Here is a 26,955-nt window from a genome sequence, read left to right as displayed (position 1 = left end):
CTTTTCAGGTCTAATTTTAGACTTTTCAGGTCTAGTTTTCCCACATTACTGGAAAGGGACCCTCTTTCATTTCAGGTATCAGATTTAGACTTTTCTCCACTCACAGCCATACACATGCGTCCAAATCGTGATAGTTTACTGTCCTTGAGTGAAGTTCCTCAGTGAGGCTGCTGGGGAGATGGGAAGGACAAGGAGAGATAAAGTACACTACTTGGGTATGTCTTAAAGAAGCATTCTGGAAATTAACCAACTAACTAACACTGTGGTACTGGAGGTGTCAGGTGCTACTGGTGCTGTAAGACTGGTTAACTGGAAGGCAGATACCCCCCAGCTGGGGGCTCTCAGCCAGAGGGGTGCCGCCCATCAGGGAAAATTTGGGGCTGTGCAGAGGTGGTTTTGGCGGCCAACGTGTCAAGGTGGGTAGGGGCCCCATGTGTTAGATGTCCTGCTACATAGACCCGCAGGCACAAAAAGAACATTGCCCAAACTGCTAGTAGTAACCCAGGTGAGGTCACATGAGTAGATAAAAACCTTTCTGAAATGAGGGAAATACATTACTTAAGAGGAATCCTGTGCATTCCCGCTCTCCCTCGGACTCAGGAGCCTGACTCTTGAAGCAGTCATCTGTTGGCTACTTTCTTAGGTAAAATGTCAAATAGAATCTTCTCTGCAAGTTAATTATATTTAGTCCATCTGAAGATATTTCCAAATTGTCCTAACTTTGTGGGATTTTTTTTCCTTTCCATTATGGGAGGGGATAATCACAGTATTATTTTATGTCCCTACTTGTTCTGGTTAATATAAAATAAATCCTATTATACATAATTCCATGGGGCTTTGCAAATTATTTTACTGGTTCTAATAAAGGTCTACCCTTGACATGTGCACAGAGCATGTAGGCTGAAGTGCATTGTAAAGTGATGGGTCTGTGGCCCCCACTTTGTATGGGATGACTTAATGACGTGATTTGACTAGAGACATAAAAACGCTTAGGGAGGAAGAAATTAATACCATATCATGCCCTTGCTCAGAAGTCTATCCATTCTCTGTCTCTTTGCAAGTAGAATCTAAATTTCCTTGTGTGACATCTGAGTTCTTTGCAATCCAGCTGGATCTTACCAATTCCAAGGGATCACTCTACACCTTTCACAGATGACTCTTCAAGGGATCCAGCTTCAACTGTCCCCTGTCCCCATATCGTCCTGCATCTACACCTCTGCCCAGCCTTCCATTTCTCCTAGAAAGTTCTGGCTTCCAGCCTAACAGCCAAATCCATGCACATTTCCTCTTCTGTCCCTCCACTTTTCAAACCCTGGCCATCTTTTCAGACCCAGCTTATTTCTTCTTAAGCAGATTCTCTCCGTATTGCTAGCATAAAAATGTCATGTTTTGAATCCTTAGAATTTTGTACGTGATGTTGTCATATCATTTTCTTATAATTCCTGCATGCTAAACTATCACACAAATAGAAGTAGAATTTGCTGGAGAGCAACAGCTAATTTTGGTACTCGTTTTCTCTCCCCCATGGGAGTTTATGGTATGGTCTTAGTAGCAGGTGCTCAGTCTTGAATAGTAGTCCCAACAGCCTTCATTTCTATAGCACTTCCCATGTGTTAGATACTATGCCAAGTGCTTCACAGGCATAATCTCACTTAATCCTCCAGACTGCCCCTTGAACAGGAATGGCTGTACCCCCATTTAATAGATGAGAAAGCCAAGATTAAGAGAAAGTTAAGGTTGAGTAGCTAGTGAATGGTGGGTCAGAGATTTGGACCCATGACTTTCTGATTTCAGAGCCTGTGTTCTTCAATGCTAATGTAGCAGCCCGTACAGCCTATGGCTAGGCGGAGCGAGAGTTATAAGATATACCTGTAATGGAACACTTTGGTGTTGGTGAAAAGGGCATGGAGAGAGATTTGGTTCTAACAAGCATGAGAGAGCTCGCGAGATGGGAGCATTGGTGAATTGGCAGTCTCTACACCTGTGGTGGTGAGAGGCACGAGCTCAGCCTTATATTAGGCTGCTGGAGAAGGCAGACAGGAGGCATGCGCATTCTATCACGGATCCCCTTACTCTGACTCTGTCTCCTCTCCTGCCTGCAGAACGCCAGCATGGCATCTCTGCTGAAGATTACCAAGCTCTGCTAAGGACTAAGATCTATCTGTTCTAAGAAGACTGCTTTACTCTCTCTAAGATACTCTGTCTCTCTTTCTCTCTGGCTAATAGTAGATAACTCTCTAAGCGCCTAAGAGAAACTGTTCGTGAGCAAGGTAGCTTAGTGGTCCGCATCCAGAACCTACCTAAGCTGGGCCTGTAGACCTGGCCAGTCCCAGGCCCTGACAAGGGGTGTCAGAAGCGGGATAGTGAATGCCACTGACAAATGGTGCTTTGAGCAGGATTTAGTAAATGTGGACGGAAAGGGAAATAAGCTTTAGCAAAATAAGAAAAAAAGAAGAGAAATAGAAATATTTAGAAGGAAAAGAAATACCTAAGAAAGACAGCCAACAGCAGGCCTTTCTCATTTGCTATTTTCCTCCTCTTTCCTATATATTCTCTTTCCAAATTCTAACTACTACTGTGGGGAAAAAAGCCAGTAAAATCCTTTAGCCTCTTCTGTGAAGCGGCTGGAGAAAAACAGAAAAAAGCCTCTAAGAGGGAAAGAGAAAAGACAGAAATAGAAGATAAGAACTTTTCATAAACAAGCCTGTAGCCTCAGATGAGAAAAACCTTCCCTAAAATAGCGAAGAGAAAAGTTTGGGACTAGGTTGCAAGCGTTTATTAAGTTAGGGAAGAGAACTTCTAACTGCCTTCCCCTAATACCTTCGCCCAATGCCAGCAGGAAGCAGTCTTTGAGAGACCGACGCCCCGATTCCCTTTTTGGCAGTTAAGAGTTCTATTTAAAAGAAAAGAATTGAGTAGATTGAAGCTGGTGAAGAAATAGTGGAAGTAAAATTTTGTAAAACAAGACTCCAGAGTAAAAAACAGCTAAAGAGCTCCTGTCTCTTTAAGGCAGCCAAAGGTTCTAAGAATGGAAAGGGAAAGATTGTAAAAAGTAAAAGGCCAAAATAAAACCAGTAGAGAAAAATCATGGCAAATGAGATACGGTAGTTGAAATACAGTTGAGATCAGATGAATCTTATAGTAGAAGCAGGTAAATGCTATATTGACAACTCAAATTGGGCAGCTGCAAGATCAGAGGGTAAATCCCCCAGTTAACATCAAATGCCATAAATGTGGGAAGCTAGGCCATAAGAGAAAAGTGTTTAAAAGGGGAGAGAACATTGAATGCTAAAAAAAAGGAACAAAGAGCATGTAAACCTCCAGGTGTATGTCCCAAGTGTAAAAAAAGGCTTTCATTGGGCAAATAAATGCCGTTATCAATTTGATAGAGATGGGACACCTTTATTGTAGGGAAATTATCAGTTGGGCCAGAATCAGGACCCACTGGCAAATGAAAGAAAAAACAGTTTAATATTTTCCTTTCAAACCATTCTCAGAAAAAACAGTATAATTCAATTCTATGCCATGGGAGCGCTCTGCCAGCTTGGTTAGACCTGTGGTGCCTCAGAGTAAAACTGGGGAAATTAAACCAGGCCAATTGGAGAATAATTAGATTAAATATGTTTGTGGAATATTAGGTTATCCTGAGTGGTGAAGGGGTAACCGACCTCTCATCGGTGTCTGTGCACTATAACCGGGTCCAGCTAAGGAGACTGGACACGGCCCAAAGGGGAAGTGTCACTCAGAAGCAAGTGAAGCCTTTGGAAGATTATGAGAGGTGAGAACAAACGGAAGAGTACAAGTTAAACCACCTCTGTGCTAGGAAACTCCATTTGAAAAAAAGGAGTCTGGAATCAATTAGCAAAAATTTCGCTGGAAAAGCAGCTTGAAAGCAGGAAAAACTCTACTATCAAGGAATTGTGAAGGGTGGTACTTTTTGGACCACGAGTAACAGTTCCACGAGAGGAACTGCCAAGTGTGAACCATTAATCCACGAGTAACAGTCTTTTGTGATCTGTGAAGTGTGGATTTCAGTACCTCGAGTAGCAAAACCTTTGGAATAGCGAGAGAAAAATCCTTGCTTGCAAAGATTGCAAGGAAAGCGTTATTTTTTGTTCCTCCGTTAAGTAAATATCAAAGGAAAGTTCCTACAGTTAAAGAAATGATAAATTCTATCAGGAAAGATTTCGCAGTTTTCTCCGTTTAAAAAAACCTTTAAGGGAATTAACATCACAATCATTTTCCCCTAGCAGCGGCTAATAGTTTACATTTGTGTTGGGCTTCCTCATTTAAAGAGCCCATACCTGGAATTCTGAACTCTGATAATTACCATCTTTTGCCTGGAAAGAAAAGGGCTAGATAACAGGCAGAACTGCCCTTACCACATTAAAGTTATTTTGTTTGTATATAAAAAAGGGGGGAAATGTAGCAGCCCGTATAGCCTATGGCTAAGAGGAGTGAGAGTTATAAGAAATACCTGTAATGGAACACCTTGGTGAAAAGGGCATGGAGAGAGATTTGGTTCTAACAAGCATGAGTGAGCTCGCGAGATGAGAGCAGTGGTGACTTGGCAGTGTCTACACCTGTGGTGCTGAGAGGCAAGAGCTCAGCCTTATATTAGGCTGGAGGGGAGCATGCGCATTCTATCAGGGATCCGCTTACTCTGACTCTGTCCCCTCTCCTGCCTGCAGAACGCCAGCAGGGCATCTCTGCTGAAGATTACCAAGCTCTGCTAAAGACTAAGAGCTATCTGTTCTAAGGAGACTGCTTTACTCTAAGATACTCTGTCTCTCTTTCTCTCTGGCTAATAGTAGACAGCCCTCAAGCGCCTAAGAGAAACTGTTCGTGAGCAAGGTAGCTTAGTGGTCTGCGTCCAGAACCTACCTAAGCTGGGCCCGTAGACCTGGCCAGTCCCAGGCCCTGACAGCTAAAATCATATTTCATGATTAGATGGGTTTAGTGTTTTGACAGATGCTAGTTTGTTAGAAATCAAGTTCAGTTAATGCTAATATAGGTAATAGAATAAACATAAGAAAGAATCATCAACTTAAAAACCCCTGAGGCACAAGAAAGATACTTAAGTCTAGATAGTTTCTTTTGCAGGCATAAGAAGAAACCTACAAAAGGTAATTTATTATCTCTGAGAAGTCTTAGACCACCTACGTTTTGCCAGAGTGCAAGTACTTTTACCTTAAACTCAGTAAACTCTTTGTAGCCCAGTAAACAGTGAAAAGGAGCCAAATAGGAAGACTTCAAGCTGTTAAATGGGCATCTGAGAGGGTTGTAGCAACTTGCCACCCTCCGAAAGAGGGTTGGTGGCAGTCTCTGCCCTCCTTAGTCCCCGTTATTTAAGGGCCTGGGACTTCCCATGGTGGAGGCACACTTAGTACATATGATCGAGACTTGCTTGCTTACTGAGTGATCACTGAGTTACAGTTCTTTCTTTCTTCTGCTAGGGTGGTCCAGTCTCTCTGGGTTATGTCTTCAGTTTCTCCATTTCCTGCACTGTTTTGTGACAGAACTGGCACCCACCCTTTTGTATATACTCTTCCCTACATACTGTATACCATGATTAGAGTACATTGGCTATGTCAGGACTTGGCTAGAGACCATGATCTTGGTTAGCTCTCTGTGGCAATCATAGGTTAAGGTAATTATGTGGCGGGAATGATCCAGAGCCCTAATGCTGCCACCCACCCAGCTTTAACTATCACCTACTCCCAGCCTTCTGTTATAGCTCTAAGGTAGCCCCACAGTCCTAAGACCTGCCCTTTGGGTATTGCAGGCTAGCCTTTCTGGTCCGATGTGAGCACCAGACCCTATTCTTGGCCTGGCCAAGTCTGCCTTCTTTCTCTTCTTTGGTAGCCCAAGTTAGAAAAATCCCATTATGCCTGAGCCCAACTGAGTTAGGGCACCTTTGGATAATACTCACAGGAATTTTATAGTCTGAGTAATTTGAAATCAGGTCCTGAATAAAAGGATGCTTCAAGAGAACAGCAACTTCAATTGGCTCCAGGTTCTTAGCACCCAGGTCCTCAAATGTTTTTATGAAGCTCTTTAAAGAAGAAAAAAAAATGAAGTTAATCAACTTTACAGTCATGCAGATGTCACAGAAATAGTTTTTCTTACCAAAGGAATTCAGTGTAATTTCTATGCTATGACACATTTTGAGAGCGGCTCCAAGAAAACACATTCAAAATTGAGAGCAACTTTTCTGATGTAGTAGGTGTCTCTTTTACAAAGTAATCGGACCAACCTCTGCATAAATGTTCTCCGTCCTGAGGTGGCTGGCAAATCTGTCAGCGTCCTGGGCTTCACTTCCTCCTCTGAACACTTTTAGTAGCGTGTCCAGGGAAATCTTTTCACTGTTTGCATTTTCAGGGATTTCTTCTTCCTTTTGCTCCCTGTCCTCTCTTTCCTCTTTTAATTCTCTTTCCTCTCTTGCAACATTTTCATCAAGTTCAGGAAACTCTTCAATTGGACTCATATCAGTAGAGGAGGAGGTCTGTAAAATTGCATGAAGAGAACATGAGATCAGCCTAAAGCCTTTACAGTAATAGAGACATTTCGAATACATCAATTCGATGATCTTACACTTTCCACACAACAAAATAATAGTGCCCGTCACAAACTAGGTAAAAAAAGTTTAGGAAAGAATATGCCAGCTTCTCTGGAAAGCAGTGTCCAAATCCTAGCCTGACTTTGCTTGTAGTGCACAGAGGCTTGTGGTGTACAGTGTGGGGTGTGTCGTCCTCATCTCCACATCCCCTTGGGCTTACTACATGCCAAACTCATCACTTTTCTCAATAATGAATTAGAGTAACTGGTGTAGGACTTCTACACGGGCATATAGATCTTTTTAACATGATTTGCTTTTGAAATGAATTGCAGTTGGGAGGTTAAATAGCAAGTTAATTTCTCAAGCTTACAGATTTGAAAAGCTTTAGGAACTTGTCTTTGGATACTGGAGGATATCCCGATTAAACACTCAGAAGGCAAAATTAAAACAAACTGGATATACGGGCAGTGCCTGTGGCTCAAAAGGGTAGGGTGCTGGCCCCATATGCCAGAGGTGGCGGGTTCAAACCCAGCCCCCGGCCCAAAACTGAAAAATAAATAAATAAAATCAATAAAAACAAACTGAATAGAGAAAACCAGGCTGGGATTCTTATTGTTGCTCTTTGAAACTTGGCTAACAGCTATGAATTGAGGTGCTTGCAGTCTGAGTAAATGGCACAGAGTAAATTGCCTCTGCAGACATTTTGTAGGCATCAAAAACCTAAAAAATATTCCTACCCTTTGACCCAGTAATTATAGATCTAGGAATTGATCCTGAAGAAACATTCATGTGCCAAATTTTTCTGCATGTGAATATTCATTTAGTGTTATAGCAAAAATTAAAAAACTAGGACTCTAAAACTAGGGGAATGTGGACATAAATTATAATTCTGGTATGGAATGCTATACTGCTGTAAAAATCACGATTAGGAAAATAATACTAATAACATGAGAAAATACTGATAGTAGAATAAGTGCAAAAAGAAAACAGAAAATAAAGTAATAAAGATAATAGAATCCTTTTTGTCTTATGTATCTAATACTTATTAATGAAAATCAGGGAAACCTACCTTAAAGTGAGTGAACAGTGGGGATCTCTGGTAGTGGAACCGATGGCTTCCTTTTCCTTTTATTTTGCACTTTGTATACTTGCTACAGTAAGTTTATGTGTGTGTGTGTTTCTGAAAATGATGTAATCGATATTTGATGATTTGCCATAGGAAAATGGGCATTTTGGAGGGTTGGCTGGCCAGGTATCAGGGAACACTTGAGCTCTGATTCTCCTTTATCCCAAGGAACAAAACAATGCTAATTTAGGGGGATGCCAATGCTGTAAATACTCAATTTAGTAAAAGTAGTAAGCCCATAGATTGTGATGTTTCTCCCAAATAATCACCTAAGTCCCATGTACAAAAGAATTATGATAGGACATAATTAAGCCTCTGGTAGTCACATGTTCTTCTCAGGGATTCTGGAGGGACTGGGGGTGGTGTAACGAAGACAGGCTGCATTGGCTTGAGCTCTGCGTGGTCACCTTGCTTTACCTGGGTTTCGATAGTCTTTACTAAATTGGGAGCTTAACATTTAAAAAAGAAATTAGGAAAAGACAGCAAGAATGCTGTCACAGGTAAAGATTTTGGAATTTAGTATAAAACACACACCCACTTACCCACCCATCCACACACATATATTTTTCAGTCTATTCTCTGCTTTAAACAATTGGAAATTCTACGTTGCAGAAATGTGAAACTGGTTTTTGTGTTACCACCTTAGAATCTTAGGGATTATTGCCTTATCTACCAATCAATAAGAAATCAAGGCAACAGAACATATAGGATAGTGAAGCGAACATAATTGGGATGAAAACATCTTAATGAATGAAGGAACAATAAAAATCTATTCAGAGTGTAGGTTAGATGCTATATGGACAAGATAGATCGAACCTGTGGGCAAGAAAATGACTAACTTGTTAGATCATGAGGTGGTACCAAAATTTAACTAAAAAGAACGTGGCCTCTCTGTAACTATTTCCATAATTAGAGCAGTTATTTTCAAAGGACTGATGTAAGCATAATGGGATAAATAATTTATTTTTGTTTAAGGGTAGCAATTTAAACATTTTGAATGAATGCTAGCGTGAAGGATCCTTGGCATACTAATGTCACAGGATGCTTTTAAAACTTTTGCTATTTTTGCTCTGCAGGGGATAGGGACAGAATAAGCTTAGTGGCTCAGTAGGAGGAGAGGGAAGGGAGAGTGGCCATGACTGGATCAAAGAAGCTGGTTCAGCATCGTGGGAGGATGGAAGCGTGTGCAAGAGAATGTAATTTTTTCCCACAGAGACTCTGAAAGACAGCGATTTTGAATGTAGGTACAGGAACAAAACTGGTGATGCCAGTTTGGAGAATAGCCAGTGCTTTTGAATGAGCAATTATCAATGGTGTCTGAGCACCATGTAAGGCACATTTTCATCTAAGCAGGGGACCAGATTGTGGTTCTGTCAAGTACTATGTCCCACTTGGCTAACTCTCACAGATAGCCCTCAAGGAGGACTTCAACAAGTGTGTCCCCATGGCAGCACCCGTGCCTTTTCCTGGCCATGCATTTCTGCCATTCAGTTGGCTCAGACAGACCTATATCGCAGAGGCAGAACAGAGGCCACTTCTTGGGACCAATGTAAGCAAAGCATCAAAGAGGAGAATGGAACAGAAGTGTGTTTTAGACCCCAGGGCCTCAAACATGCCTGCCAAGATGCTTTTACAGGACTTTTAGAATGCAGGCGATCCAAGCTCAGAATTTACAAAATTTCAACATCACAACCCCATGCCACACAGGTGCCAAGAATCAACCATTTTCCCAAATGTCACTTAAAGATGGACCAGTACTAGTGCATTACTGATGAATGCCTTGATCTTGGGATTCTTTTAAATTACTCAACTATCTATGGATTTAAACAGAAGCTCTGAGCCACACTGAACACAATTAGCACGAATCGTGGAAACAGAGTAAGGGAGAATGAAATGTCGGGGAGATTTCCAGTTGTTTAAGCAAAAGCAGAGATGTGACTGCATATCTTGGGAGGGAACATGGATTTGTTGGAGGTGTTATTTCTGTGCAGGCTTAGAGGTTGCCCGGGAAACTGGAACACACTTGGAAAGGGCATAGCAGGGCCATAATTGGAGACAGGATGGTGAGGACAAGGGGTGAGAATGAGGGAGGTGAGCCCCTCTTCCATTTCAAAAGCCTCTAGTGTACGTTTGGTATAGAGAAATGAATGAAGCTGGGATGAGGACATCTTGCTGAGTGGAGCAGGCCTGTGTGTGAGATGGCCCTGTGCTCCTTCCCTGGCCTCACCCTCCATCCATCAGGGAGGTCTCTGTTGTGCATCATTCTTGGTTCAGTTCCTGCAGTGTCCTTGGATTTTAAAAGCACTCTTGAGAGCAGTGCTCAAGGCAAGGCGAGCTACTTTCCGGGGGTGGGGGGTGGAGGGGTAGCACTAGCATATGGTGAACAGAGGGCTCAGGGACCCAAGGGAAGCTGCTGCCTGGCTGACAGACACTGAGGCAGGGGGCCGTTGCTATGGCAACCGCTCTCTTTGCCTGGTCTCTCCTGCTCCTTGCAGCCTCTGGGAGCCTGCTGCTGCTTGCCCCTGCCTGAGGTGTCTGCTTTCCTCCCCTCTACCGGGACACTGAACCCTACTCCTGTCACTCTCCCTTCTCCCCTCCTCCCTGCTTCCTGGCCATGTCCACAAACATTAATTGAGCCCTTGCTATGTGGCAGCTGAGATGGGTAAGAAGGCGGTCCAAACGCAAGGTAGGCATCATTTAGCAGTAGGATTCAACAGCTAACGGATCCCTGCCGGAATGACTGGGTCTCCTCCTTCCTCCTTTTGTCCCCTGTGGCCTGTTCTCAGCACAGCAGCCATGCAGGTCCCCACACATTTAAGCCAGGGGAGTACTGGCTTGTACTCTTCCAGCCACTTCTCCTCTTGTGCAGAGTTAAAGCTCAGGTTACCACAGAGCCCCCCTGAGACCTCCCGGCACTCACTTCCCTCCCTTTCTGCCATGCTCCGGCTCAGTACCCTGGCTGGCTCTGGTCTGGGGGTGCATGCAGCAGGCACTTTTGTGCTGATCACTGTTGTGCTCGCTGCAAATGCTCGTGCCCCAGAGATCTGCTCTCTCCCTTACCTTCTCTCTCCCAGCCTCTCCCTCTTCACAAAGAAACCGGCCCTGGCTACCCTGTTAAACATTTTAACCACCACCTCCACTCTTGGCCTTTCCCCTGCATTCGTCTGTCTTTCCACGGCATTTGTCTGGGTTTTGCTCATTTGTTGCCTATCTTCACCTGGCTGGAATGCTTTTTGTCCACTTCTGGCCTCTCAAGTCAAGAGTGGTCCCCAGCACAGAAGTTTGTGGGAACAATGCAGGTGAGGGTGCTCTGCCCAGTCGGAGAAGCTCTGAATAGACTTGGGGCCCAGCGGAGGGAAGGCTCAGCGTCGTCAGGGGAGCTCCGGGGAGCTCCGGGGAGCTCTGGGGCTGATCTGGCAGTTGCTGTGGGGCCTTTGAGAGGAGGGAAGAGCAAGAGGAAAGGCAGGGAGGTGGGAAAGAAGGCAACGTGAGCGCTGTCTGGTTCCCCAGGCCCCGTTTAATCTCTTTTCTTCCATGTCCTCTCCCTGTTTGGAACGTCATTTCTTTTGTTATTTTCTGCATGGATGGGGCAGTTAGGCAGAGGCCCTTCAGGAGATAAAATTTGCCTTTTTCTGTCTCCTTCAGAGATCACAGAACTATGCAAGGAGCATAGTTTACAAAGCTAATATCTGAACAGTCTCCTCAGAGCAATGTTTACTCAGCTCTGGGGCAGGCCTGACATAAGTTCAGGGATACACAACAAGGCAGATGCCTCCTCTCCTCCTACCTCCCTTCCTTAGGGTTCCCAGAGGAAGTGACTTTGGGGAAGTCATTGTTGTGTAAAGAATATCATGTAGGGAAGCACAGGGCACCACGGGGAACAGAAAGCAGGGTGTCCGGCATCATTGAAGGCTCAGGAAAGTGTCCTGGTGGACACAGGTTTGATAAGACCTGATGGCGAGCTAGGATCCAGGCCTAGGTCATATATCAGAGTTAGGTCAAGGAGCCCCAATCTCAGGGAGCTACAGAGACATCCCTGGGAAAGTGGCAAGTGCAGTTTCTATGATTGTAGGCCATACCTGACTCCTTACTTATCTGGGAAATTTTTAACTCTCCTGCTGTCAAAGATAGCATTCTTAAATGGAAATAGATGCTGCTGTATAAATGTTGAACCAGTATCTATAGCCCACCGCTGTGAAGAGCCCCAGGTTGTTACCTGACTGGGCATCTCTGGCCTCTCTCTGACCTTGGTGGAAGAGGAAGGAGATCCTCCCGTCCATGTGTTCCTGGCCAAACTTTAGGACTGTCTGAGAGAGCCTATGTTGTCTCTCTCCAGATGCTGCCATGAGAAGCTCTCACACCTTTCAGATGATTTCTATTTTGTCAAATGTGTGAAGAGACTGATGTGTGTTTGGGATTTCCAAGGGGTCTAGACAGAGCAGCATGCCTCTCCCCTCTGTGCCCTCAAAGGGAGAACAGAGACAAGCCTTCCATCAGGGGGCAGGCCACAGCTCTACTCCCCATAGGACAGGATCAAAAGCCATGCAAAGGCCATGCAAAGGGGACCTCAGAGTAATTAGCCAGCACCCTGCAGAGACTAACCCCTAACAGCCAGGGAATGCCAACCCTTCAGAAAGCTCACAGGGACTAGGAGGCAGCATCTTAACTACACAATGAAATTCTTTGTCCTTGGGTGCAGGTAATAAAAATTGCTTGTGGATTTCAGATGGCTGAGCTTTGGTTTGAAACACCATCAAGAGTCGCATGTACACGGATGCATCCAAAGCCTAAACTTGTTTACATGAAATTTCCACACAGAATGATCAATAGACTGGGTTGACATTGCCTCTGTTTCATGTATCAGGATCAGTACTTCGGGAAAGATAAAGGCTGCCCTTTATAGAGCAAATTTTGATTCTACCAAAAAACCTGGAACAACTTTTGACTTTACCACAAAAGTGTTCAAAGGGAATGAGTCCTCCAGTTCTGATTAATAGTCCAATTCTGTAAGGCTTTGTTGAAGACCTAGTGTGTGTAAATCACTGTTTCAGCCACCTGAGGTGGCTGAGATGAAAAGAAGAGCCCCTCTTTCCAAGAATTTAGGATCTTTAGGTATCCCCCTTCAGACTCCCCAGTTAGTCCCTTTCTGGAATGCGTTACCTTTTCAGCGATCAGAATATGAGTTTCATCTTCTTGGAAGACGTGCGTCCCGATGGCCACGCTGAGGGCCCTGTAGACCCCTTCCACACTGTCTGGGTGGCAGGCAAAATAAAGCAGCATCTGTGTGTAGTCAAGCTGGGGTGGATCTTTCTCATAGTCAGCAAATAGCCTGAGGAAAAACTGTCACAGAAAAAGGATTTCAACCAAAGATAAAATGGGTATGCTCTGGTAGTCAGTAGGTAGACGTGGCAATGAAGATCCCTCTGGGAGTTTGGAATAAGGTGATCTTCTGAGGATGGAATTAGTAAAGCTACCCTGTAATGAGTGATATTAACAGAACAGGATGCAGAAAATGTAGGGTTCTAAATTCTAATGTAACATAAATTGTACTAAACAAGGCATTAACATATTCAGGAAATAACATAGCAATTAAAAGTAGAGGAACTGTGCAATGAGTAGAAGGGAGCCACAAGAGCAAGGACCCATGTGTGTCCCTTACATTATCCAGACAAACTGAGTCTTGACCCTAAATATGAGACTTCTGATCCATTCATCTCTGTGGGGAGTGAAAGGAGGGAAAGGGAGTCCCCCAAGTCCCTGGGATTTTAGCCATTAAAACATCTGAACTCATTCACTGGCTCTGAACTTCCTACCCTATCTACTGACTATGAGTGACTTCTTCCAGTGTGGATTCCCATGAGGGGAGAGAGTGTGCTAACTGCCAACTATGAGTTTGTGTGGCAGTTCCCTCGGCAGCTCGAAGAGTGGCTGCTTGGGAGCCTGATATCCTCGAGGCCCTGCAAAGCCCAGGCCCAGACCTGGGGGCACACTGGCCACACTGAAGCACCTACATAGCCTCATTTGAGGACCCAGTTTTCCAGACCAGCCATTCTCAAATGTGTACTGGATGATCTGCAGAATATGTTTTAAATGTAGATTCTGCTTCAGTAGATGGTTCCAGAGCTATCTTGGGCTCTGCATGTCTAGTAAGCTCAGGTGCTTCTGATGTTGCTGATTTTGGCCTACACTTTGAGAAGTGACTATCTAGATCCAGACGGTATTTCTACCTTGTTATTCTTTGTTACCAGGAACCTTTACAACTGTGAGCAAATTAGGCATACATGAAGATAATAGTTGGAAAAATTTCTGATATTTGACAAATCCAATCAAAATTTAAATAAAAATAACTTTGACTGGAAAATGTACAAAGTCTGTTATGCTATAAAGCAGAAAAGAATCTTAGGGGTCAGTGGGATCTATACGTTCTTTCATTCAGCCACTCCTGCACCAAACATTTACTGAGTGTCTTTCTGTAAGCCAGGCAGAACCAGGCTCAGACATTCAAGAATGGTCACTGACAATAAGGTACCCCTTGATTTCTTAAAAGTCATGATCTAGCTGGTGGGTTCCTTTAGGCCATTGCACTTCCATCTTTTCATCTGCCTTTGAGTGATTTCAGGGACTGCCAGTAAGACGAGAAGGGGTCTGGCTACTCAACAGCCATGGCCTTGTCCGTGTGTGCTTAGTTTGCATTTCTTCCACACGAAGAGATGTCTTTTAGTTTTATTTCCACTGAGCTGCTCTTATCAAGGATAAGTAGGTGGAAAACATCATTTTTTCCATTAATATATAAACTGAAGAGTATTGAAAGAAGATATACAGGAATAATACAAGTTGATTCTTTCTGTAATTAAATAGACTTGATATTAAATCAATGGATTGGACATTCAAAAAAGGTTATGCTTGTTGTATTCTGAAGACCATTTAAAATTTTATAGGATGTAGAATTTCAAGAAGGCCTCAAAGGTTTTCACCTCCTGGTACATATACCTTGTACAATCTACTCCCGTTAAGCATAGGCAGGACTTGCAAATATGATAGGAAACTCATTCCCATGAGTGGGTTCCCTCATATGTCAAAGATAAAGGGATCTTCTAATGTAATCAAGGTCCTTAATCAGTTGAATTTAGAGCCTGGGTTTGGGCCTGACCTAATCAAGTCTGCATCCTGGTAGTGGCCCCTGGCCAATCCCTGGGCTGCAGACTGGTACCGGTCCATGGCCTGTTAGGAACTGGGCTGCACATCATTATCACCTGAGCTCTGTCACCTGTTCCACCCCCAAACCCCATCCGCCATGGTAAAATTGTCTTCCATGAAATTGGTCTCTGGTGCCAAAAAGTTGAGGATCACAGTGCTAGAGGATTCAAGTGCAGATGTCAAATAGGTAGTTGCATCTAGGAGTCCTAAGTTCAAAAGAAAGGTCTGCAGTGGAGACAGACATTTGGGACTTATTAGCAAGTAGCTGGCATTTCAAACCCAAAGCCTGGCTTTAACAAATGTTAACCAGCCCGAGGGAATGGAAAGATGTATGTGTCCCTTGGACAGAAGCTGTGGAGAAAAGTTTAAGACAATGCTTGCGAGTTTATTTAATAAATATGACAATATTACATCACTTTTCTTAGGAAAACCCTAAGGATTCTTGAACACTGGTTTCTGCAGTTTCAAGGGGTGGAGAAGACAGGCCCAGCCTGCTGAGCCTCACTGGTCACCAGTAAGTTCACTGTCACTGTCAACAGACCAGGGGGTCACAACCCGAGATGCCTCCGGGATCCTATTGTGAGTGAGGCTGGACATTTTATCCAATGCTTGGGTCTCTGAGGTCACCCAAGGTCAGTATCAATTGCTTGTCTTCAGGAGCCTTTCAGGATATGGCTCAGAGGAAGGCCTGGGCCACAGAGCATACGTGACAAAGCAGGGGAGCTGAGTGCTGCCCTAAATTGCAGCCCCAGCCCTCTCTTTAAGGGGACACAGAGGCCCTGGGAGAGGAAGAGTCCTGTCCAAGTTTCCACAACAGATCATGGTAGAACTGGGAGCAAAGCCCAGGGCTCTTGGCCCCAAGAATTCCTTCTTAATTCTTTGGTCTTTTTTATTCTAATTACAGTTAAAAAAAGTAAACACCTTTTGTTTATGTTTTCTCCTTGCTCACCTTTCTTTAGCATGCCAGCCTTAACCACAGTTTATTGTATACCCTTCACTGTTCTAAGGGAACCACGAATACAAATTCACTCTGCAAACAGCCCCAGCAGAGAGGGATACAAGTTCCAAGGCACAGGGAGGTTGTGTCATGCCACGGAGACCTTGCAGTTTATAAACAGTGGCACGTGTGTTTTTATCCCAGTTTAAGAACATTGAGATTTACTTAACGCTGAGTACTGCGTCCCTGAGGCACCAGGAAGGAGATAAAAAAACACCCCTTCTTTCACCTTTTTTGTCCCATGGACGTTCACACACACACAGACACAGACACACGCACACACCCTAGCAGTCATCTTTTGCCCTTTAAGAACAATTTTTGCTCAGGCTCCCGCCCTGCCTCTGCTCTCAGCTTAGTTCCTTTCCTTGCTGTAATTTCCCAGCAGCGAGTGGGAGCCACATTTGTCCCTTTTACCAAAAGGTTCTTTCCTGTTTTGCTGCCAGGTGAATAGCTGAAAGGCTGTGCCCTAGATTGATGTTTCTAAAAACTTCTGGCTGAAAATGAAAGTACTTTCCACTTGGCGGATAGCCCACACTGCCAGTTGCTTCTACAGGTTCCTGAAGAACCTGTTTATATCAATGAAGATTTGTTCACAAAACCATATAGAGTCTGTTCCAAAAGCTTCACAAGGTAATTGATCTCAGTCCTCGGGCCTCACATTAAAAACAGTGACAACAAACACAGCGCTGCCCCTGTAACTGCTGACCTCCTGTCTTGGGCTTTTTAGATTATTCTCTGACCCCTTTCTCTTACCTTCTCTCCTGCTAGTGCCTAGCTGAGGTGTTTAAAAAAATATGCATCCAATTGAAAGAAAATGCTCAATTTAAGGTTAAAAGTAGAGTCATGTTCAATATCGTACTGCAATTTTGAACTAATGGTTGGCTGGAAATTGAACAATCAATATATTCTACAGAGTTGGCTATGATATCTAAATTTATCATTCACTTTTCCTCATATCTTAATGAATGTGGCTGTGTTAGGTCTGGTTTATATTTTAAACATTTATACTAAAGTCAGAGTGTTTTTCAGATTTTAAGGTCCTGCTTTCTATTGTGGCCTCAGGGATAAAAGCTAAAAAATGCTATTAAATAACAATATTGAAAGCAGCACTCTCTGATGAGCCAAGGACAATGCTATATTTAGACCCTTGCCATATTAGTCAAAATCGAAGAGAAATAGTCAAAAAATATATATTGGTAAAATGACAGAATCATATCCTAAGCTTCTAGAATTGGAAGGACATTTAGAAATAAATGTGTTGAGAAAAGCAAATTCCAAGAGACCTTGGGAATTGTCCAAGATCACACAGAGAGGTAATGGTAGGGCTCTGGCAAGATTTCAGCCCCTGTCTCCTCTCCAGGCTTCTCTCCTCCGTCTCCTTAGTGAACATTTAAGTCTGCATTTTAAGGCACCGGAAAGGAAGCGACAGGCAGGGATGAAGTCCAAAGCAAATTATGTAAGTAGAAGAAAAAACAAAGAAAACAGCCAGTGCCATGTGCTATTTTTTTTTATAATGCTATTTTTAAAGACCTCATTCATTACCTCTATAAGGTGTTCCTGCCTATTAAACGCCAAGGGTTCAAGAGGATTTTCTGGAACTTTTATATCTTCATCTCCCGTAAACCAAAGGCCAGCCTACAGCAAGAAATAAAAGTGAAGATCATTAAAGTTTGCATTATGCAGAGATGTCATCGTTCCTCTAAAAACAACAGACACTGAACCACTCTTGGTCCAGTTTCTGCAGTAGTGGTCTCTGAGGCAGGGTGCAGAAACCAAGGCAGGGTGATTAGAGAAATATGCTAGAACTTCCATTTACGTTACTCTTTGTCTCATCTTTTTGTAATTTTTATTCTTGCATGTTTGATATGTTTCTAATGTATTAGTGTTATAGGACAGTATATAATCTGTAAATAAAAGTCCACATAGTCGAGGCACCAGCTTTATTTTAACTATTGGAGCATGTAATGAAGCTTGGAGGTCATTACTCTAGATTAAGCTTGCATTAGCAATATTCTGGAGGAGTCTGTACTCTCATAACAATAATTCTCATTCCTTGTGTCCTGTTGATTTCCCATCCATTCTGGGAGTCTTAGTGTTGAGATTTGTTGTTGGTGTTAGAAAAATCTTTGCTGAGTAACTGAATGACTGGCCCCTTTTTCACGACATCCTCTTTCTCAGTCCCTTTCTGACACAAATTACTCTTTGGACTTGGCAGCTCTCATCTGGCAATGCCTCTCTACTTCTCCTTTCCTTCTAAACTCATTGCTACCACCTGGGTGGTAGAGTCTCACTACCTTTGTCAAAGACCGTTCTAGTAACCTCAAGCTGTTTCTGTTTTCAGTCTTTCTCTTACCCAAGTAGAAGAAAACACAAATTATCAATTTTCTCATAATTTTAATGTTTCCATATATCATTCTCTGCTCAGAACCATTTTCTACTCTCACTTGTTTGATCACATCATTCCTTCTACTTTAGGTGAGTTCTATGCTCTTTTCCACCCAGATAAACCTATACATTTTTCCAGACCTGGCTCAGATCACACCTCCCAGGGAGGCCATCCTGAATCTCTCCTCTGAACTCCAATTCTATTTGTTTATACCAAACATTTGGCATTTAGTCAACTCCTTTGGTTGTTGTCAGTCACGTTTCCTGTTAAACATCAGGCACAAAATACTTGGGTTCAAAGAATATATCTTGCTAATTTTAACTCTTCCACAGAGTAAGCTCTTCATATAAATAATTGAGAGTGTCAACCTAGCCTTAATACTTGGCCTATTGCCAAGGCCATTGGTTTGCCTAACTTGACTCTGGCCTATGTTCTCGGTTATACCTTCTTCTAATAATCTCATGTTCTTTGAGTAAAGGCTTAAATGGAATTGTACGTTGTAAGGGTGTGCATTTCCTAAAGGTGAGAATTGAGTTTTCTTTTAATTTGGAATTAAAAAGATACTGTTTATGTGGAAGCCTATGTGAGGGAGAAGAGCCGAAAGAAGCTTAATGTCCTGCAGGGTACTAGCTTGGAACACAAGTGACTCTTGCACTGCTGGGAGGAAATCTTTTCCTGATGGCTAATCCGTGGAGGGTAAGTGCCACCTAAGGGAGAATAGAGAAACCAAGAACATAGGTAGATTTTATGCTTCTGGCCATGATGGGAGTAATAAACAGCAGAATTATCCTCCTGCCTTAAACAATAAGAAATATGATAACAGGATTTTCCAGGCATTGGACCACAGGCAACATAGGACAGTCATTCCTGAAAGAGGAAAGTAAGTGAGGAGGCTTCCTAGTATTCCAGCTGCTGTAGCATTTTCAGTTTGCAGGGCCAGGAGGGGCTTCACAGTGAGCCTGGTGCTACTGCCTATTTAAGAAGGCAAGTTTTGTAGTTGAAGGAGTTCACAGTGGCCAGAGTTTGCAGGGAAGAGTACTAATGTGCACATAGATTTGTGAGAGAGCTCTGGAGATGTGCAGAGGGGTCTCCTCAAGTCTTGAATGGGAGCCATTCTGTTGATTTGTATGTAGAAAATACCAGAGGTTAGAGAAAGAGCCACTGGAAAGTAGTGAGTTGAACAATCTCTGGGATTCATGCAGATCTGGGATTAGTTCATGTTACCACCAGCCAGAGTAGAAGGACATCCTAATACACAGGACATTAAGTAGAGCCTCCTCAAAGGATACGACCTTAGTAATGGGACCATGTTAGCCTCATATGAAAGGCTGCTCTGGACCCACCTTCAAGATTCTTGACGTAACTTTGAAAATATAAAACTGATTTCGAGTAACATTGCTGTACTTGACAACATTTAAAGGGATATGACAAAATTTGGCACCCAATAATATACAGTTTACATCATCTCTTATCTAATACAAAATTACTAGGCATGTAAAAAAAAAAAAAGAAAGAAAATATGACCTATAGCCAGAGAAACAATAATACAGAATAGAGAGAGATAATAAAAGGAGCAGACCAGGATTTTAAGCAGCTATACTAAATAGATTTCATTCGTTCAGAGAGATAAAGAAAAACATGCAAAAAATGAGCAGAGAGGTGAGATGTATAACAGAGACCCAACTTAAATGTCTGGAGATAAAAAAAATAAACAGCTGAAATAAAAAATAAATTGGATGGGGGGGGCGGCACCCGTGGCTCAAAAGGGTAGGGCACCAGCCTCATATGCAGGAGGTGGCAGGTTCAAACCCAGCCCCAGCCAAAGAAAAATAAAAATAAATAAATAAAATAAATTGGATGGTATTAATGGCAAACTCAACTCCGCAGGAGAAAACATCAGTGAACTTGAAGACACATTAATAGAAATGGGTACAAAATATAGCACACAGAGAAAAAAGTCTGGAAAAATAAACAACATGGAATTGGATTTAAGAACGGGGGGTGCAGAAAAAGTATTTGAAGAAATGACCCTGAACATTTTCCCAATTCGACAAAAAGAATAAGCCCACAGATTCTAGAAGCTCAATAAACCCCAGAGGAAACATGAAGAAAACCTCACTAAGGAACACAATAACCAGGTTGCTGAAAACTAGAGATAAAGGGAAAATAGGAAAAGAACTAAAGGAGGAAGAAAAGGAACAAAGATTCTTCCCATCCCCCCGTTTCTCAACCAACTCTCAATCCTCTGTATAATCACTGCAGTACATAGGAATTTCTCCTGATTTTTAACACCAAGGATTTATTCCTATTGGTTTTCTAAAACTGTATGTCTTTTCTAAGTGTTTTGCATATAATAGACAATTAGAAAGAAAAAAACTGTTTCCTAAAATGTCAAATTCGGGCTGGGTTCAGAGGCTCACTCCACCCTGGGAGGCTGAGGCAGACAGATTGCCTGAGCAAGAGCGAGACTCCATCTCTACTAAAAATAGAGGAACTAGCTGGGTGTTGGGTGGATGCCTGTAGTCTCAGCTCCTTGGGAGGCTAAGGCAAGGGGATTGCTTGAGTCCAAGAGTGTGAGGCTGTTGTGAGCTATGATGGCACTCTACCTAGGGCACAGAAAAAAAATCAATAAATAAAATATTAAATTCAGAAACAAGTAAATAAAATAAATTTATAAGAATTCCAATAACCTGAAGTGCTAAATGTGAACCTATGTAGTAAGAAATTAAAATAAGGAAGGTTCAGCCAACTACCCCCCACCTCACTAGACTTTTTAGTGATTTCTCTCTAAAAAGATGGAAATCTTCCTGTATTCTCTTGCTAAAACATGGCCAAGGATTTGAGGTTTTTTGTTTTTTTAATTTTTCTTTAGAGAGTAAGTACTGTGCTGTTTGGATCCTAAAACATCTGACTCATTAAGCCTATAATAACAGGCATTCTCACTGCTGGAAGACAGGTCGATAGCTACTGCAGCATCAGAGGCTCCCGTGTGAGTGTGACTACACTCCCACACCAAGAAGGTTACTGGCCAGCTGGGAGCAAAGGGCAAACAGGCTTTTATGCTATCATTGCTTAGCCAAGGTACATGGCCCATCTGCTTTCACGAATGCTTTATATTTTTCCATTTTAGAAATTAGGGTAATCAGCACAGTCTTAAGTGGCTGTTGTGGTGAACTTGCAATTTGTCAAAAGAAAAAAAAAAAAAGGCAGACAAAATATAAAGCATAGGAGACAGCCCTTTTCTCCCAGAGAGCTTCATTTCGGTAATGCAGTTACGCTATTTTAAAGCTCTAATGTGGTATTTTCTATAAATCTTATAAAATTTTCCCCTCGAAGCTGTTTTGATTTTTTCCATGAAATGGTATTTTGGAGGCGGGTGGGGCGATCAGCTGGCAAGTGCTGGAAATCTGTGAAAGGCAGGCAGGGCGGTCAGGTGGGGGCTCTCCCAGTGTGTTCCACGTGCTGGGGAGTTAAGCAGGCAAGGGGAGAGGGCAGAGCTCAGAAAGAGCTGTTCCCAAAACACAGACCATGTTCAAGTAAGGGTTTCTGAGCTTCTATGAAACACTCTCCAACTTTCTCTAAGAAATTCACACCTTTGGTAAAGGTTTTGGCTCAGCACTTTGGTAAAAATTGCCACCACCTTTCTTCTTCTCATGTTTATGCAAAAGGATGTTCAAATTGATATCCTGTGTTAATTGCCACGTACAGTAAACAGTGAAGGTCAGTAATGATATGCACTCCCACTTTTTAAAATCTGAAGCCGTCTATGGAAATACAGTACATTTTGCTCTGCTAATACTATTTTCAAAAGGGCTCGGCGCCTGTGGCTCAAGTGGCTAAGGCGCCAGTCACATACACCTAACATGGCAGGTTCGAATCCAGCCTGGCCCGCCAAACAACAATGACGACTGCAACCAAAAAAATAGCTGGACGTTGTGGCGGGTGCCTGTGGTTCCAGCTACTTGGGAGTCTGAGGCAAGAGACTCGCTTGAGCCCAGGAGTTGGAGGTTGCTGTGAGCTGTGATGCCAGGGCACTCTACCCAGGGGGACAGCTTGAGGCTCTGTCTCAAAAAAAATACTGTTTTCAAATGAAACCACTTTAACAAATTGTAAATCCAGGCGGATGACAGCCTTCATAAATAGCCACACTTGGGAAGTAAATATATTAGCGCTCTATCAGCCAAACACCTGTCTTGATCAACCCTTAAAGAGCCTCATTATTATTCAAGTGTTATTTCCTGTAGCTCAACTGGGTGAATGCTCGGGGACTTGGGGGCTTTGGGGTTATCAAAAAAAAAAAAAAAACAACCAAATAGTACATGTGAGATACAGGCACCTGGAGAGAGTTATTCAAAGTTTTTGTTCCTTATGTATGTTTCCCTTTTTTGTGTCTACCAGCAAAGTCAAGTGGAGAGCAAAAGGATGAATTCCATTCGTAGGGACAAAATAAGTAATTCAGGTTTCTCTTGGTTCGTGGAGTTTTATTCTCCTTTCTTACTCAAACTTCTGAGAAATGAGTTGACTTTTCTTCTTTTCACTTCCTAAAAGACCTCTTCATTTCCTCAATTCTCTGCAACCTAGTTTCTGTACTTATAATCCCACCATTTCTCTGGCAGAAATCACCAGTTACATAGACCTGCCAAGTTCTATGGCCCAGTGTCACGTTTACTGGATTATCCATCCCTTTCCTTGGATGAACTTCTTTCATAAATTCAACAACCGCCTACATTAGTGACTTGTACTCCTTTCTGTATCTGCCATATCAGATCGGACATTTCTATCTACATTTCCACAGACATATCAAACTCAATTTGTCAAAAACAATCTCATCATTTGCCACCCCCCCCCACAAACTGCTCTTTCCCTGTGTTCTTTATTGCTGTTCTTGCCACTTCTGAGCTATTAGGCGTTGGACATTGGGCTTACTAAAAGCTCTGTAGATGATTCTAATATACAGCAATGGATAAGAACTACTGGTTAAGAACCAAGGAGAATAATTGAGTTTATGTAACTTCTTTCAGGAGCCTTAGTTCTCCTGGAAGTTCTGACTTTTTCAGATTTTTTTCCCCTGGGAATGGAAACCAGATTTCTGCCTGGGGCCCTGGCACTGCCTTGGGGGCTGCCTCTAGGTGGCTGGACATGGGCAGCAGAGATGCGAAACACTGGCCCAAGACCTGGCAATGTAACATGAGTAACACACTTCTTAGGTCGGAAGTGTTCTGATGCTACTAGGGACCCAGGTGCTGGCAACCACCTGCATATACTGCTCAAAAGTGATGGTGCCCTTCTGCTCCTCATCCACAGCCTTGAACTTCTGCAGTGTCTCCAGGAGCTCCTCCTCCAGGGGGATGGGCCAAGGCAATGAGGTTACTAACAGGAATTTCCGCCAGTCCACGAACTCCGAGTTTACTGTTAATAAAGATGTTAACTCCTGTAACTAGAAGAAAACAGGAAATATTACTGGGATATTTGTACATGTATGACTCTTTCTTTGAAACTCTGTTTACTCAGGTTTTCATAGTAAGAGGGTCAGAGGAAAGAAGCAGGATTTTATATTGGCAAACAGAGCCAGTTCTGACTTTCGTTCCCTTTTGTGGCCTTTGTTCTACCAACAAATCCACATCAGGCAATACCTAGAAAGTGGTTTGCATTTCTGCTTCCTGGACTTTTGTGGTTTTTGCTTACTCTTACACAATCAATTTATACATCTGACTCCAGTTAACTCTTCAACAGACGAGGGATAAGGATTATATCTTGTGTCCTTGCAAGGGCTCAGGTATTTAACCACTTTGTTTTCTGATACATTTTAAAGTAAAGCTCATGAGAAGAAGGAAGACCTGCCACCATCACCTACTATTACTAGCTGGAATCATTCTGTAAGGTAGTTCTGGATATGAGGTCATGGTTGAGCCTCAGTCTCTGTCATGTTTCACTGACTGTTAGATCATCAGTCATTCTTTGAATACTGTGCATGTGCTCATGTGTCTTAATTTTAAGATCATTCTTTTTTAATTCACTCAAATTTCAAAAGTTGAACACTAGGCTGATACTGGTCATTTTAGAACTATTGATTCATTGATCAAATTAGAAGAGTATTCAAATCTTTAAAACCAAAATAAAATGGAAGCTTACTTCAGGTTGGGTAAGGTGCATCCAACTACTAGGAAAGTTGTTGGTCCCAAGGTTCAAGGTCACCAAATCCAGGAGAATGTCAGTAAATGCTTTATTTCCAATCAGGCCTATAATGCAAGGAAAAATCTTTTGTCATTTATATTAGGTGACAGGGCTTTTATTTTGCTTTTGCTAAAATAGAAGAAATAATGGATATTTGTATGATCATTTCATTCTTATTTAAAATCATGAACTTCAGAGAAACAGAACCCATTTGAAGACATAAAAATAATAATACATGTCCTGCTGCTCTTTTATTATTGTTTCTCAATTGAGTCAGAATGTCTTTTTTCGGTCTAGTAATAATTCACTTCAGATTGGGAAAAATTGTTAAACTGTAATAGGAGTCTTATTTGATCTTTTACTCAGAATAGGCTGAAGCTTTAAAAATATTACTCTAAGGCTTCCTATATACAGGAGGGTACAAGAATATATTTGGTAAATATAAGATAAAGGCGTTTCAAATGCGTGCAGCTCATCAATGTAATCAGTTAACACATTTATCTTATTCTTGCCCTTTAGCTCAGAATATATTTGCTTTTGTAAATGTTGGAAGATTTGAATTGTTAAATTACTAGATTGAAGTGTTAATTCTTGCCCTTTAGATCAGAATATTCTTTGCTTTTGTATATACAGAAGGGTACAAGAAGATCACTAACCTTTTAAATGCTTTGTCCTTACATGCTAATCTACTTAACCCTGTCTAAAGGAGATGTCTACTTTCAAATTGCATGCACATGCATCAAAAAAGAAATAGGAAAGCAAAATAAATGAATATGCTTTAAAAATATCCAGCTAACCTACACAGCAGAGATACCTTCTAGAGTCAGGAGAGACTCCTAATGTGTATCCAAGTATCTTTCAGGTCCAGGGTACATAGATATTCTTCTTTGTTTAGAAATAAAGAAAGTGAAACACAATGGTAGCATCCCAAAGTTTTCTTTTTAAATCTAAGTTATTAGCATTTCTAAAAGTCCACATAAAATTTATCATTTCCCCTAATTTCTAGGGAAATGCATAATCCTTTTAGAATGTCAGTGCTTCAAACCAAATATACAATTTTTATATTTGGAAGGTAATTTTCTGGATAGCAAGAGTGAGACCTTTCTTTCTTTGATATAATTGGCCATCTGGCCGGCTGTTCAGAAATAAATTCTGTATCTTTTTGAATTAACCCTGAGTATCCAATTTTATAGAAATGAGAACATTTTCCAGGTATTAGAATTTCCAGTAAACTGAGCCTTATTGAATGCCATTTTGGTTTTCAGATAGGTTAGACAAAAATCAGTCATGTTCCTCAAGGTACAACCATCAATTAAAGGCATGAAGATTTCAAAGTATTTTAAAATTCTGTAAAGTTGCATATATTTCCACTCTCTCTAATGTCAAAGGTATAAAACAAAATGTTAAGACAATACTTTCAGGTTATATAAGAATTTTTCATCTGGGGCTCTTAGTATGAAATGTGAAGACATTTTAATATTTGACCTTATAATTTAAATGGTCAAGGCTTGCAGTGATATGATTTTCATACTGGATGCAACAACATAAATAGATTCTCTTACAAATTTTGTTCAAAGATAAAAAGAGAAGCTCTCTCTCTGGCCTGAAGTTACTTATCTAGGGTTACTATTGTTTAGAATTATCTAAGAAAGAAATTGTATGCCAGCCTAAGAGAACTCAAACCATAAATAGAATCTGGTGACCCTTTATGATAACTCTCAGAAAGATTCCCTATTTAACAAATGGTGCTGGGTGAATTGGCTGGCGACTTGTAGAAGACTGAAACTGGACCCTCACCTTTCTCCCCTAACAAAAATTGACTCTCACTGGATAAAAGACTGTAACTTAAGACATGAAACTATAAAAATTCTTGGAGAGAGTGCAGGGGAAACACTTAAAAAAAATTGTTCTGGGAGAATACTTTATGAGGAGGAACTCCCTGGCAATTGAAGCAACACCAAAAATACATTACTGGGATCTGATCAAACTAAAAAGCTTCTGCACTACCAAGAACACAGTTAAATAAAGCAAGTAGACAGCCCTCAGAATGGGAGAGGATTTTTGCAGGTTATGTTTTGACAAAGGTCTAATAACCAGGATCCACAGAGAACTCAAACTTATTAATAAGAAAAGAACAAGTGATCTCATTTCATTGTGGGCAAGAGACATGAACAGAAGCTTCTCCAAAGAAGACAGGTGTACAGTCTGCAGACACATGAAAAGATGCTCATCATCTTTAATCATCAGAGAAATGCAAATCAAAACCACTTTGAAATATCATCTAACTCCAATAAGAGTGGCTCACATAACAAAATCCCCAAACTACAGATATTGGTGTGGATGTGGAGAAAAGGGAAGACTTCTGCATTGCTGGTGGGAGTGCAAGCTAATACGTCCCTTTTGGAAAGAACTATGGAGAATACTCAGGGATCTAAAAGTAGACCTGCCATTTGATCCTGCAATTCTTTTACTAGGTGTATATCCAAAAGACCAAAAATCACTTTGCAACAAAGATA

The 26,955-nt window shown here is 41.9% G+C and overlaps 1 protein-coding gene across 1 annotated transcript in view; it reads right to left on the bottom strand.

Annotated features, from left to right (window-relative positions):
- The window catches only part of SPEF2 (sperm flagellar 2), a 159,827-nt gene that overhangs the window by 2,901 nt on the left and 129,971 nt on the right, over nt 1–26,955 (bottom strand). The window contains exons 31-36 of the mRNA XM_012807051.1: nt 24,398–24,504; nt 23,520–23,702; nt 17,422–17,514; nt 12,846–13,025; nt 6,257–6,505; nt 5,933–6,055 (exon numbers count right to left, since the gene is read on the bottom strand). Coding sequence (XP_012662505.1) covers nt 5,933–6,055; nt 6,257–6,505; nt 12,846–13,025; nt 17,422–17,514; nt 23,520–23,702; nt 24,398–24,504 — 935 coding nt within the window. The remainder of the gene's footprint in view (nt 1–5,932; nt 6,056–6,256; nt 6,506–12,845; nt 13,026–17,421; nt 17,515–23,519; nt 23,703–24,397; nt 24,505–26,955) is intronic.

The sequence above is a fragment of the Otolemur garnettii genome, unplaced genomic scaffold (assembly GCF_000181295.1).
Source record: "Otolemur garnettii isolate 467f Iridium unplaced genomic scaffold, OtoGar3 scaffold00063, whole genome shotgun sequence".
NCBI classification, from domain to species: Eukaryota; Metazoa; Chordata; class Mammalia; order Primates; family Galagidae; genus Otolemur; species Otolemur garnettii.
The sequence above is the reverse complement of the archived record's forward strand: the minus strand, read 5'-3'. Positions and strand labels throughout refer to the sequence as shown.